Below are 14,159 nucleotides of genomic sequence, written 5' to 3' on the forward strand. Positions count from 1 at the left end.
TATCAGTCTATCAGGACTATAGTCAGTAGTTCTGTAACTTTATTTTGTTATTCAGAACTTGACTAAAGCATTCAGAAATTCATAGTTATGTGCAAATCATGGAAACTTGAATTAGAGTACATAAACATAAGTCATGTGCTGCTGTTTTTTCTCGTTTTAGAGATCTTATGTCTTATGACCGAAGGGGTAGACCTGGAGACCGTTATGATGGAATGGTAGGAGTTAAAATTCATATTGATTTGTTTAGTAATGCAGTTAGCACTTTGAATATCTGAGGAAACTGTTCTTGAATACATACATTTAAGTGTGGGGCACGTGTGCTTCTGATAAACTTTGATATCACCAAAATGTTTTGGCCATACGAATGGTCTCCCCAAGAAGACAATTGTTTGGGGTGTAAAGGGTATTTGGGATGTAAATCTGCTGTGTGGTTTTGGTTTGTGGGTGTTGGTTGGTTGTTTTCCCTACCTGCCATCAACAGTGGAATAGAAAGTTGGTAGAACATAGTACCTGCAGGTTTTATTACACAGACCTTCTTTTAGACTTTTTCTTTTTCATTAGGATGACAGAAGTAGGAATGGGGAGGCTTTTCAGATCAAGAAAGCATGTCAGAACAATGTTTTCTAACAGATGTTAACAGAATTTAAGAGAACATGAATAATATCTTTAAAGAGCTCTGGTTGGTCTTGGCAGATGATTGCTTTTTCAAATAAATTCTTGTCTCTATGCCAATTTTTATGTCTGAAAAAAAAAATCTACTGTAATTCCGAAATTTTTGGAGCCAGGGCCACTGATAAGTTGAAATTGAAATGAAATGAGGTATATTCACCCATGTTGGGGGATAGGAAGAATTTAAAAAGGCTTAAAGATATTCTTCCATGTTGTACTCTGAAATGTGACTGTCGTGGTTTAACCTGAGCTAGCAATACAACCACAATAGCCCCCTCCGCCCCCCCAACAGGGGAGAGAATCCAAAGGGAGAAGAAAGAGGAAAAAGGCAGAAAGGCTCAGAGGCCTCTGCGAAGTGGCAAAAGGCTGGACTAAATGTCCTGCACCAAAAACTCCCCTGTCTCTGACCAAATAAAAAAAAGTGGAAGAACCAACTCTCCTTATATATGAAGCATGATGCTAATGAGATGGAATGCTCTTATTGATCGGTCTGGATGTCAGTCAAGCTCTGCTTCATCTATGCCCCCCTTCCTTGATACCTCACACCTGTGAGCAGAAGCTAGTTGCTTCTCTTCCACTGCTGTAACCACCCCTACAAGGCATTTGCCACCATCCATGAGTCAGTATAGAGATAAAGTACTGGCCATTTTTCCCATTCAGCAATGTCCAAAGCCAGCTGGATGGCTTTCACTTCTGCAAATTGACTTGATTCACCTTGTCCTTCAGTAGCTTCTGTAACTCATCATGTGGGACTCCACACAGCAGTTTTCCACCTTCAATGTTTTTCTGTAAGAGAGCAGGATCCATCTGTGAACAGTGCATACTGCTTATCAGTCTCTGAAAGAGTATTATATGGTGGTGCTTCTTCAGCAAGTTACTTTCTCTTCATCTGGCAACTTCATAAAATCTACTTCCTGGACAATCTGTAATCACTTCTAAGATCACTGGGTGATTGGTTCTCCCTATTTGAGCTCGTCGTGTGATCATTGCAATCCACGTACTCCACATAGCACATCGGTTGCATGATGCGTAGAGGGAAACTTCGCTTTGAACATCTAGCCCAGCACCGGCAGTTGAGGTGCCAGGAGAAGCTGTGCTTTCGTACCAATCATTTCTGAAGCAGCTTGGACCCCTTCATATGCTGCTAGTATCTCTTTTTCAGTTGGAGTATAGTTGGCCTCAGATCCTTTGTATCCTCAACTCCAAAAACCTAAGGGTCCATCTCTAGTTTCTCTTAATGCTTTCTGCCACAGGTGGGCAGAGCACTCAGGGTGTCCTTGGCTCTCAGACCAAAGCAATTAAAAACATTAGCTCTAGCTCTGTGCTGGGGTGTGATCTTCTTGTTCTCAAACTAAGTCCAAATAATGAGCATGCTAGCTATGAAAAAGAAACGTTTCTGACTGCATGAAGAAAACCCATTTTCAGTCAAGCAAGCACAGTGATTTCCTGGTAGTCATTTATTGTTGTATCCTCTTTCCTGGGAAGAGAATTCATAGGCATCTGGGAGGTAAATCTCTCTGGTTAACCATCTTCTTTTTTCCTCTGGTTTTGCTTGGCACATTCCTTAAAATAACAGGTTAGATGAGATTTTTCTTTTTCTTTTACATGAATGCAAAAGAAAGAAGTGGAGAGGAGCTATGAAATGGACTAGTTAAATGAGATTTACACATTGTCTCCTCCTGAGAGGAAGAGGCAATTACTTCCAGTAATACATGCTGAAAGTACGTATTGCAAGAATGTCAAAATTGGGGCACCAGAATCCTAGCAGAAATATTGAAAGGAAAGACTTGCACTTAAAATTACCAAAACAAACCATAAACCTCACCCACCAAAGAAACCAACAACAGAAATGCTAAGTTGTCTATTCTATTCTGGATCTTAAGAAACTAGAAGAATCATGAGCTATACATTTAAGATCCCTTATTCATATTCTTATGTTTTCAAAGCTCAATTTTTGTGTTTTCATATTTGCAGCTGGTAAAACCAGTGTCAGGGCATATAAACAGAGCAGCCTGTCCTCCCTTAGGTATCTGGTTGAGTGCAATCTTTAGCTTGGGCAGTGGTGTGTTCTCATTCTGTTCCAGAATAGAAAATTTGAACCCTATTTATTCTGACTTTGATCAGGTTGTCCTTGACTTTCTTGACATGAGTTTCTACAAATAAGTAGGAGTCATCTCTGCTTATTTTCTGTGTTCCGAAAACCATTTTTATTTCGTCTTCACAGTGGAGCTGCTCATGGCTTTGACTGTTTTATGCATGAGTTTCATAGCTTGTCTACAAAGTGGACTGCTTACTGACACAGACTGTATTTAATTTCGAGTTTTAGCTGGGCATAATCACAGTATCCTTAATTGTATAAGCAGATGAGAAGTTTTTCCATGGATTGCAAGGCTGAAGCTGGAAGAGTCATGCCAGAATTATAAGGTTGTCTTGAGCTACTATGCATTTCATATAGAAACCATTGTCTAGCAAAGCATTTAAAGTAAACCAACATTGTGGTTTGCGAAGTGATGCATGGGAAAGGCTACTTTCAGAGAGGAATGACATTTTACATAAACACATAAAGGCAAGAATAGTTTTTCTTTTCAGACCAACATCTTGGAGATGTTGAATCTACAAAAATCCTCATTTTCTGCCAGTTCTCCACTAAAGGCTGAAAAATTCAGTAGTTCAAGACTTTTAAGATTGTGAACCAAGACTGGATGGTGAAACTTTAATTTTCTGAGATGCGACAATACTGACAGCCTTGTAAATTCTAAGATGGGAGGAAAAAATAATTTGGATTTATATATATATATATAATCTCTTTTCTAAGGCATTTTACTGAAATACATACATGCATTGTTTCTCTTATTCAAGAGGTATATCTTTTAGGCTGTAACTACTCCAAATCAAATGTCTGTGGACCATGATGGCTATTTTGATAGCTGAGAAAACATGAATGTGTTTCTACTACTTCTTTTTTTAATACCCCCATCGGTGTTTCAGATATACAAATGCACAAAAACATACTGGGGGGGGGGAAATAAGGTGAAGAGGTTAATGTAAAGGCACTTAATCTTCTCCCTGCCCTTTTTTTAATGGTCAATTCCTAATGCTTTCAAAGTCTGCTTGAATTGGAGTTTAATGAGAACTAAATCAGAATGTCTGTTTAAAAGTAGAGTGTATGTTCATATGTCTAATCTGGTTTTGCTCATTCAAATGATTCCTACTTGATGTTTTTTAACATTATATATATGTATGTGTGTATATACACATCTGTATAAGCACTTCAATAAAGGTACAGACACTAAAAAATATTCAAAGTACTTCATGTTTAAGAAATTTGACATTAAGGAGCATGTAAAAAAAAAAATTAGTGAAGGAAAGATGCTCATGGCCTGGATGGGTGTACTCTTTGCTGGGTAAAAAACTGTCTGGATGGCTGGGCCCAAAGAATTGTGGTGAATTGAGTTAAATTCAGTTGGTGCCAGGTCACAAATAGTGTTCAGTATTGGGGCCAGTTCTGTTTAATATTTTTATCAGTGATCTGGATGAGGGGATCAAGTGCACCCTCAAAGTTTGCAGATGACACCAAATTGGGTGGGAGTGTTGGTCTGCTTGAGGGTAGGAAGGCTCTACAGAGGGATCTGGACCAGCTGGATTGATGGGCTGAGGCCAATTGTATGAGGTTCAACAAGGCCAAGTACCGGGTCCTGCACTTGGGTCACAACAACCCCACACAACGCTACAGGCTTGGGGAAGAGTGCCTGGAAAGCTGCCTGGTGGAAAAGGACCTGGGGGTGTTGGTTGACAGTTGGCTGAATATGAGCCAGCAGTGTGCCCAGGTGGCCAAAAAGGTCAATAGCATCCTGGCTTGTATCAGAAACAGTGTGGCCAGTAGGACTAGAGAAGTGCTTGTCTACCTGTACTTAGCACTAGTAAGGCTGCACCTTGAATCCTGTGTTCAGTTTTGGGCCCCTCACTACAAGAAAGACATTGAGGTGCTGGAGGGAGTTCAGAGAAGGGCAATGAAGCTGGTGAAGGGTCTGGAGCACGAGTCTGATGAGGAGCAGCTGAGGGACATGGGGAGGGTTCAGCCTAGAGAAAAGGAGGCTGAGGGAAGACCTTCTTGCTGTCTACAACTACCTGAAAGGAGGTTGTACCATGGAAGGTGTTGGTCTCTTTTCTTGAGGCCGTTGCCTTTTGTCCTATTGCTTGTTACTCAAGTTGCGCCAGGGGAGGTTTAGATTTGATATTAGGAAAAGCTTCCTCATGGAAAGGGTTGTCAGGCATTGGAACAGGCTGCCCAGGGGAGTGGTTGAATCGACATCCATGAAGGTGTTTAAAAGATGTGTAGGTGTGGTGCTTAGTGATATGGTTTAGAGGTAGACTTGACAGTGCTAGGTTAACGGTTGGACTTAATGATCTTAAAGGTCTTTTCAAACCAAAATGATTCTATGACACATCTTATTTACCTGTATAAATACTAAAAGTAATTAACAAAATTTCACTCTTCTGGGCCAGTCCCTTAGGGAAAGTTACAATATGGAATTTGCCATCAGTTAGGATTGCATACATATTCTTTTATTAGATGTAAAGCCAATAAATTCTTATTAATACTGTTTGCTTTGTCTTATCCATTCAGTGTTTCATTTGGTTTCAATTTCATTTCCATTTATTACCAGTAGTAGCTAGCGCAAATGAGTCCGTAGAGAAGAAAATTCTGTAATGTCTTAAGTTATCTAGCACCTAGTATTTTAGAACTGTTTTAAAATTAGCATTTATATTTTCATGTGCTATTCATTTTGTGCTGCACGTTTTAACCCCGCAAAGGCCTTTGCCTTAAATAGTAATTTAAATTGGATTCCACAAATCGTTTTTATAAATTTTTTTCCAATGTTTGTTGTAGAATTCTGAAGGAAATAAATGTTATATATTTGAAAAAATAATTAGATTTCCAACATGATTAGGCAGTAGTAGATTGTTAGATTAGCTATTGACTGTATGAGGTATATGGAAATTAATTAATAAGAGAAGCCATGTCCTTCCTGTTCAGGACATAGGTACATTAATTACAGTTACTTGTTTTATTAAATGCCTTTTCTGTTTCGTGTGGTGTTTTGTTTTGTTTTGGTTTTTTTTTTTGTTTGTTTTGTTTTTTGTTTTTGTTTTTTTTTTTTGTTTTTGTTTTTGTTTTTGTTTTTGTTTTTTTTTTTATGCATGAGAGAAATTGAAGGTTTTGCTATCCAAGAGTAACATCTTTTAGTATATAGTACAGTTTTAGTACTCAAAGGTGTTTAAAACAAACTCTTGAAGTTTGCTCTCCCCTTAACTGTCTGACATTTTTTGTAAGAGGAAAATCTGTTTACATCACAGAAACAAGGAAGAAAGAAGTGTGACCAGTTACAGTTCCCTTGCAGTGAAAGTAAAAGGGAGTGAATCTTGTAACTGGTCTATATCATGTACTTTTGAGTTTTAGTAGTATTTTAAGTAGTGCAGAAAAATGTTTCTCTATACTGGTATTGTATATGTTAGCTTGCCAAGTTACCTATAAGCTTCCATGACATGGACTTAACTTGGATTAATTTCCTCTTTCCTCCTATGATTTTGTGCCTGGAAGATGATGCAGTGTCATGTGGATACCTGTGATGACATGCAGCCACCAGAGTTGGTGAGTGTGCTCATGCTTTTATTTGACTAGTTTAATAGTTGTTTTTTTGAGAAAAATAATTTTAATTGCTTACATGATAACTGGAATTTCTTGAGATTGAATGTAGTCAGTGGCAGCTTGCACCTATTGAAAAATCCTTAAAGCTGTCCTTCTAACTCAGGTTATTTGCAGTTCATGTCCTGAACAGTGAATCCTATACAGGCAGTTAATGTTCCACAATGGAAGTATGCAGCAGCACAGCCAAGACAGAGAAGCTTTTCTGTTGTATTGCCTCTTTTGTACCCTATTTTAGTGTTCTAAGTTGTAACTTTCACTGTAACTCTTACTTTTCAACACCCTGTAGGTGCATCTGTTTAGGAGTATGTTTTATGTTAACTTTGTCATGTTGTGTTTTCTCCTGTTTCACACAAGGAATGTTAAGAATAATTCATATAGTTGTGGATAAACTATTATGCATTACCTATCCATATATTTGAAAGTATTCCATTTCATTTGTGTTTATCAGACTTCTTACTCTTAGGGGATTTAGTAAGGAAAGTTCAAAGGGTGTCAGCAAGTGTTTATGCTGTCTAGAAGATGGCAAAGTGCTGCCAAATATTTAATGTTAGTTTCTAGCTTATGTAAACACTGCACTTATTATTCTTTTGCTGTCAAATTCATTTGCTATCTTGTAGTCTGGGGAAGAGAAGTAGCAGAAAGGGTCAAGAAAAGAATTGTTCATTAAAACAACTTAGCCTGGAAAAGATTCTCTGTGCAAAATATCAGCTGAAATAGGTAGAAGAGTATGTGTGTGGAATATGCAGCTCTGATCAACCTCTGAATTAAGTTCAAAACCAGCAGTAATTAGTGTCATGATTGTCCTTTCTAAGATACAAAGGATTGTAGCATAGTCTGAATGGAGAGACCAATCATAAAATTTTTATTAGAGATTACTTGTTTTTTCCTCAAGATATAGATGGAGTAGGATTGGCAGTTACTAGGTAAATTTGTCCCAAACTGACACTTTAAATTGTCCCAAACTGTGTAGGTACTAGGCTGAACTCTGATTTTTTTTTTTGTTTGTTTGTTTGTTTGTTTTTTTTTGTTTGTTTGTTTGTTTTGAATGTTAGTTTAGTTCAAGGGTCAGGAGTATATGAGCATCAAGAGCTGTTTACCAGCTGAATTGATAAGGTTGCTTTGTAAATAGTATGGCTGGATCTTGATGACTTAGAGCAGGGGTGTCAAACTCATTTTCAGTGGGGGCCACATCAGCCTTGCAGTTGCCTTCAAATGGCCCAATGTAATTTCAGGACTGTATAAATGTAGGAGTAGTTACATTTATACGGTCCTAAAATTACATTTGGCCCTTTTTAACAGAGCAAGCTAAGAGTTTCTCATGAGATATTCTCCCTACTCCCCCCCTTGGTTCCTATTCTGCCCTCTTCTGCAGTTTGCCTTTAATAACATTTAGATTAAGGTTGTGTGTTAGGATTTTTGCATAAAATAGGCTCAAAGTTAACAGTATGATACTTAAAATGAAAACATTAATCATGGCTATTTGCTATTTAAGTGTTTTCTTTTTCTTATAGTTTGAGGGTGGCTCTGGATATGGTAAGTTTTTATAGACAACTTTGACATGCACTTTATTTAGTTAGTAAGGGGCTTGATGCATACATTTAAATCAGACTATTCTTACACAGGGGGCCGTGGTTCATATGGAGATCTTGGTGGACCCATCATCACAACACAAGTAACGATTCCCAAAGATGTAAGTAAAACTGATTTGCTGATTTCCACTTGTTTTTAAATAAATAAATTAATAGAAAGTCACAGCCTTTTCTCAGACTGTGTAAGTAAATCAAAATATTTGGGATGCTTGACAAATACTTTTAATATAAAGCAAGTGTTTCTAAATTGTCAAAAGCTTATTCTTAAGGATGTTTGTTTTGTCTTCACTTTAGAGAGATACACTGAACTACTTTTTAAAATTTTTAATATTCAATACCTTGTTTTTATAAACAAGCATCTGGTTCTTCCAACTTTATCCCACCTGTGTTTATATAATAAACATTACAGATGATGTTTTGAGGCTGTAAAAGAGTAAGCTTCTGTTTTAATTCTTAAAACTAAATTGATGGAAGTTACTTGAACAGTACTGTGTTTTTGCAGAGGAAGTTACATCAATAAATAAATGCTTTATTTTCTCCCCTAGTTGGCAGGATCTATTATTGGAAAGGGAGGCCAGAGAATCAAACAAATACGTCATGAGTCAGGAGCTTCAATCAAAATTGATGAACCACTAGAAGGCTCAGAAGATCGAATAATAACTATTACAGGAACACAGGACCAGATACAAAATGCTCAGTATTTACTGCAGAACAGGCAAGTTGAAGCTTAATGCTGTCCTTCATGTCAATTTTAAACTGACTTTCCTCCTAGTACAATCTAAAGCTGCTCTTCTCCGCAATATAGTTTTTAGAAGGCAGTACCTAAGTAACTATTGAACTTCTCCAGTGGTAGTTTTGCCTTGATTTTCTTCTTTTCTCTCTTCTAATTGAAATGAAGATTCCCTCAAAACTAATCTTGATGGAAGACACCTTAACCAAGCAGTCCTCTCGTTTCTCTGGTGAAAATTGCTACAAAAAGTGTATTTGTAATAAATTACATAGAACCTGTAGAAAATATAGAAGATTTCAGTGGATGTTGGTCTAGTTCTGTGTGGAAGACTAGTGATTTTGTTGTTTTTAGATAACTTAACTGACAACAAATCACAGTCTACCATATGGCACAGACCATGCCTCTACAGGACAAGTTGAAATCAATTGGTGCTGTTAGGCAGCATTTCACACCTTGCTGGCATTACTTTCTCTTCTGTCAAATATTAACAATTTTGGACTTAGTTCGCTTAGTTTTGCTTTAATAATGTTGGCTACCATAGCGTTTGTTAATGTTTAACTTGAATGTTTGATTTCTAATATTTAAATGTGCTTAAAATAATTATATGCCTGTAATTACTAGCCATTAATCTTCTAAAATTATTTATTTTTAAATGTATTGGGCATTTGTAGATTAATCTTTTAGAATGCTATTGTGAATATTGATGCAGGATGTATGGTCAATCATTCTAATACATGCTTTTTTCTTTTTTCTTTTATAGTGTGAAGCAGTATGCAGATGTTGAAGGATTCTAATGCAAGATTATTTTTTTCTTTTTTATAGTGTGAAGCAGTATTCTGGAAAGTTTTTCTAAGACTAGTGAAGAACTGAAGGAGTCCTGCACCTTTTTTTTTTTTTTTTTTTTTAAATATCTGCTTCTGTTTAAAAAGCCAACATTCCTCTGCTTCATAAGTGTTCTGCATTTGAGGTGTAGTGAAATCTGCTGTTCATCAGATGTAATGTTCTAGTTCATTACAAATATTTGGAGAAGGGAAAGGCCGCACAAGACTAACACTGAAATTTTGAAACAGCAGCAGAGAGTGGATTTTATTTTTGTTCGTTATTGGTGATAAATTGTAATGATTTTTCTGTAACTATTGTGAAAACCCTGCTTTATGTAATGTACAATGTATTTTTTTTTTTTTTTTTTTTTTTTTAAGGGAGGAGAAGACTGGTCATCCATGTGTCCCTGGCATCCTTTGAGAACAGTGTGCAGAATGTAATGCTCTTTTTTAAGATATATATTATGATTTTTAAATAAATTTAGTGAACCTATTATTGGTGGTCATTTTTTATATACATAAGGTAATATCTAAAATGGATACACCCTTTTTGCCCCTCACAAGAAAATGCATAAATGAAAGTTGTTGTTAAGTTTACTCTTCTGCTTCTTTGATATAGATGGAGTTATGTGTTCTTGGCAAATTAAAGAAACAGTGTGAAAACAGTGGCTCAGCTTTGCGATTTGGGGAAAAAAAGCACAAAAATATTAATGCAAACACTGTGAAATTTGACCTTTTTTTGCAAGTTTTTGGCCCTTTTTGCAATACATTTATATATATTGATAACAGTATATAAATAAAATATTTTTAAAATTTGTGATGCCACTAAGCTAACAGTGGGTTAAATACACCTGGTTCTAGACAGCTTGCTTAATGCAAATAAAAATGTTAAAAATAGCAGTCGGTGTATCATTAATGACTTAATTGTAGTTTTCAGAGCTTTCATTTGTGTCAGGTAGAAACTTTTATGAGTTGACAAATTGGCAGTATCTAACTTGATTTTCATTGTATACAGAACTTAACCTTGTTTGGTTTCCCTGTTGTTTGTTGAATTCCATAGGAAATATTTGTGAGACATTAAACAAGATAAAGTACCTCTTGATATTTCATGTAATACCCTGGCATTTGTATTTATAGTTTATAAGTTTAAAAAAAAAAAAAATTCAAAATAGCTTAGTAAATCTGTGATTGATCGAGATTAAGTGGATTCTTTCACTTTGGGTGTCACAGGGGAGTGATTTTTAGGGGTTCTCTTTGCTGCAGAACAATGTTTAGATTTCTTAAAGAGAAGCATGACTTAAAAGAGTTCAGTGGAAGGTTCACTCTACTGCATGGGGGAAATATCCCAAGCCAAATGCTGCTTACCTTCTCTCCAGATGCCTGTACCTGTTCACAAAGCAAACTTTCAGGCGTTTCCCTCCCTGATAACCTTTGGTTCTAGGGGCTGTGTCTTGGAGCTCTGGAGACAAACTTTCAGGCAAGGCCGTGTCTCTTGTAGTGCAAACCATCAGAATTCCTCTTTCCCTGATAACCGTTTGCTCCGGAGTTTGTATTTTAAAGCTCCAGCAGCAAACATTCAGGCGAGGCCTTATGACCATATACAGAGCAGACTTTCAGGAGACAAGATTATCAGAAAAAAAAAAAAAAATAAAAAATGTAGTGGAATAGCAGAAGGGCTGGCTCAAGCTGGGTACCTGCAGAGAGGTCTGCCTGAGCATAGAAAACTACAAACTTTTATATCTTAACAGACCATTCACACCAGGATCTGGTCCAATAGCAAAATTTCACCACCAGGTCCCTTGCTTCCCCATTAGACCCTTTTTCCCTGACTCCATGCGGGCCTTTGTTTTTTTCAGTTGTAGACATTGTTTTTGGTCCATATCCTTGAAGATGCCATTTTGTCTGGATAAATCCTTTCTTCTCAGCAAAGTGCAAAATAGGCGCCACTTTGCAGATGTTTGCAATGTCTCTGCATTAGCCTTGGATCATTGTTTTCCCAGTCAGTTCCATCCTTCTAGACTTTATCTTGCAAGGTTTAGTGTAGTCTGCAATTGACCTTGGTAAAAATTTTGCAAATCTAGTCTACCAAGTAACATGAATCAAGAAGTATATTAAAAATCATACAACCTTTCTAAATTTCTAAATAATCCATTACATTTGGTGTGCATCTACTTAAGCTAAACGATCAATATTGTACTCAAATTGGGCTCATCCACTGACCTGTGAGTAGTAAAACCATTGCCATACAGCTCACTTATGTAGCTGGGAGAGCCCAAAGTAGGTTCCTCCAGGCTGTTGTATTTATCGAATGAGGTGGTTAACTCGTGGTCAAATTGCATACAGTAGGAAAGGTCTGCATGAGACTCCCTGTGCCCACAAGCCACTGGCGTTCAGTGGCGTTCTGCTTTCCTGTGGGTCTCCTAGAAGGAGTTCTTGGCCTGGCTGCAGCTCAGGCCCTTCCCTCCTCTGGAGCCTGGACCAAACTGCTGCTGGTTTGGCTGAGGGGGGGCGAGTGCATCCACCACAGGGAGGTGTCTAGAACATTTTACTTTTCTCATATTTTTGAACTATATGGGGTAATTCCTGTCATAATAAGGAGCTACACTTAAAATGTAATGGGAAAGGTCAAGGAGGTAAGAGGTAACCTCCTTATCGGAGCTGTAATCAGTCCTTAGAAAACACACAAAACCTGCTTTTGTCTAGGGCAATGAGTATGGCAGTTTTCCCAGTTGGGCTGGTATTGCTGAGATAAAGTTAGTTTTCTTAATAGTGGTTAGAATCTTTTTAGTAGCTAGAAGTCTTTTGTTTTGGATTTAGTATGGAATAATGTGATAATACACCGAAGTTTCCATGAGAAAGAGTTTATCTTCCCTGGGACAGAATTAATTTTTTCTTTCTAGTAGCTAGACTGTGTTTTGGAGTTGGTATGAAAAGAATGTGAAGACTCGCATGTTTTGGCTGTTGCCAAGGAGACCCAAGGACTTTTTCAGCTTTCCAGCAGCTGCAGGTGCACATAGAAGCTGGGAGGGAGCATAACAGGACAGCCCCTAGGACTGACATCCAGGCTGGCCAATGAGATATTCCCTACCGTTAGCATCATGCTCTGTATATAGCTAGAGCCAGCTTTTCCAGCTTGGCCTTTTGCTCTCTTTCTGGGATCAACTGTTCAATGCTGGGTTGCTTTTTTTTTTTTTTTTTTTCTGGGACTGTCTGTTCAGCACAACTGTGTTCAAGCATGAACTGATGTCTGGATCTTCACTTCTCTGGGATCAGCTGTATGGAACTGGTGTTTGTGAGCAATTGCATCATGTATCACTTATATTATTTTCTTTTTCTTTGCTGTCCTATTAAACTTCTTATCTCAACCCATGAGTTTAAACCTTCCCTTTTGATTCTCTACCCTATCCCACTTGGGGCACGGGGGCTGTGAGCAAGCAGCTGCATGGTCCTAGTTGCCAGATGGGGTTAAACCACACCACCAGTGAATAAATATACATGTAGAATTGGCACTTCCTTAGGAAAGGCTGAACATAAGTTTTATGTAGAAGTCAACAAGGAGGTGGCTGGATGCCAGTTGTTGAAGCCAGCTCTGGTTTCATCATTGTTGCACTTTTTTCACTTTCATTGAAGTTCATTCTTCATTAACCTGAAAGATATTTACTGAATACTGTTAGTATGGTGTATAGTATTATGTAACAACTACCAGTAGCAATTAACATCCTATAGTTCACATAATGGAGTATTCTCACTCAGAATCAAATCCCCTTGAGGTACACATCGGACTCCTCCATTCTTCAGCATTACCAACCAAGTGCACCCAGGTCCTTGAGCAAAAGCAATCCCACAGATGGGTTTGCCTTTGCCTGAGGCAGGAGTAACACATACCGTCTTTCCTAACGTATTCTTCATATGCACTACAGTACGTGGAAGCTTTGGGCAGGGCCAGCTTGATTGGTATATCCCCTAGTGTTAACTAACCATGTGACCTTTGCTAAATTTGAATCCCAGTTTCTGAAGGTTCTACCACCCATTGCTCTCAGTGTAGTCTTTAACAGTCCATTGTACTCTTCATTTTTCCCAGAGGCCAGTGCATGATAAGGGATGTGATATACCCACCCATGCTCTTTGGTCCAAGCATCTATGAGGTTGTTTCAGAAATGAGTCCCATTGTCCAACTCAATTCTTTCTAGGGTGCCATGTTGCCGTAGGACTTGATTTTCAAGGCCCAGGATAGTGTTTTGGGCAGTAGCATGGGGCACAGGACATGTTTCTATCCACCCTGTGGTTGCTTCCACCATTGTAAGCACACAGTGCTTGCCATGGCAGTTTCTGGGAGTGTAATATAGTCAGTCTGCCAGGCTTCTCCATATTTGTACTTTTGCCATCGCCCACCCATACCACACAGGCTTTAATTGTTTGGCTTGCTTAACTGTAGTGCATGTTTCACATTCATGGATAACCTGTGCAATAGTGTCCATGGTCAAGTCCACCCCTTGATGACAAGTCCATCTATATGTTGCATCTCTTCCTTAATGACCTGAGGAATCATGGGCCCATCGAGGTAGAAATAATTTACTTTTTTGTTGCCAGTCCAAATCTATCTGAACCACTTTAACCTTAGCAGCCTGATCTGCTTGCTG

The 14,159-nt window shown here is 38.0% G+C and overlaps 1 protein-coding gene across 20 annotated transcripts in view; it reads left to right on the forward strand.

Annotated features, from left to right (window-relative positions):
• The window catches only part of LOC135577104 (heterogeneous nuclear ribonucleoprotein K-like), a 21,671-nt gene extending 11,659 nt beyond the window's left edge, over window positions 1–10,012 (forward strand). For 9 of the 20 annotated variants that reach the window (XM_065044809.1, XM_065044805.1, XM_065044807.1 and 6 more), the window contains exons 10-15: window positions 161–215; window positions 6,272–6,322; window positions 7,891–7,912; window positions 7,987–8,069; window positions 8,514–8,683; window positions 9,459–10,012. In XM_065044809.1, coding sequence (XP_064900881.1) covers window positions 161–215; window positions 6,272–6,322; window positions 7,891–7,912; window positions 7,987–8,069; window positions 8,514–8,683; window positions 9,459–9,492 — 415 coding nt within the window. In that variant the 3' untranslated portion in view covers window positions 9,493–10,012. The remainder of the gene's footprint in view (window positions 1–160; window positions 216–6,271; window positions 6,323–7,890; window positions 7,913–7,986; window positions 8,070–8,513; window positions 8,684–9,458) is intronic. The other 11 variants (XM_065044815.1, XM_065044813.1, XM_065044806.1 and 8 more) reach the window with 6 other exon arrangements.
• Window positions 10,013–14,159: the final 4,147 nt, after the last annotated feature.

Source organism: Columba livia, chromosome W (assembly GCF_036013475.1).
Source record: "Columba livia isolate bColLiv1 breed racing homer chromosome W, bColLiv1.pat.W.v2, whole genome shotgun sequence".
Lineage (NCBI taxonomy): Eukaryota > Metazoa > Chordata > Aves > Columbiformes > Columbidae > Columba > Columba livia.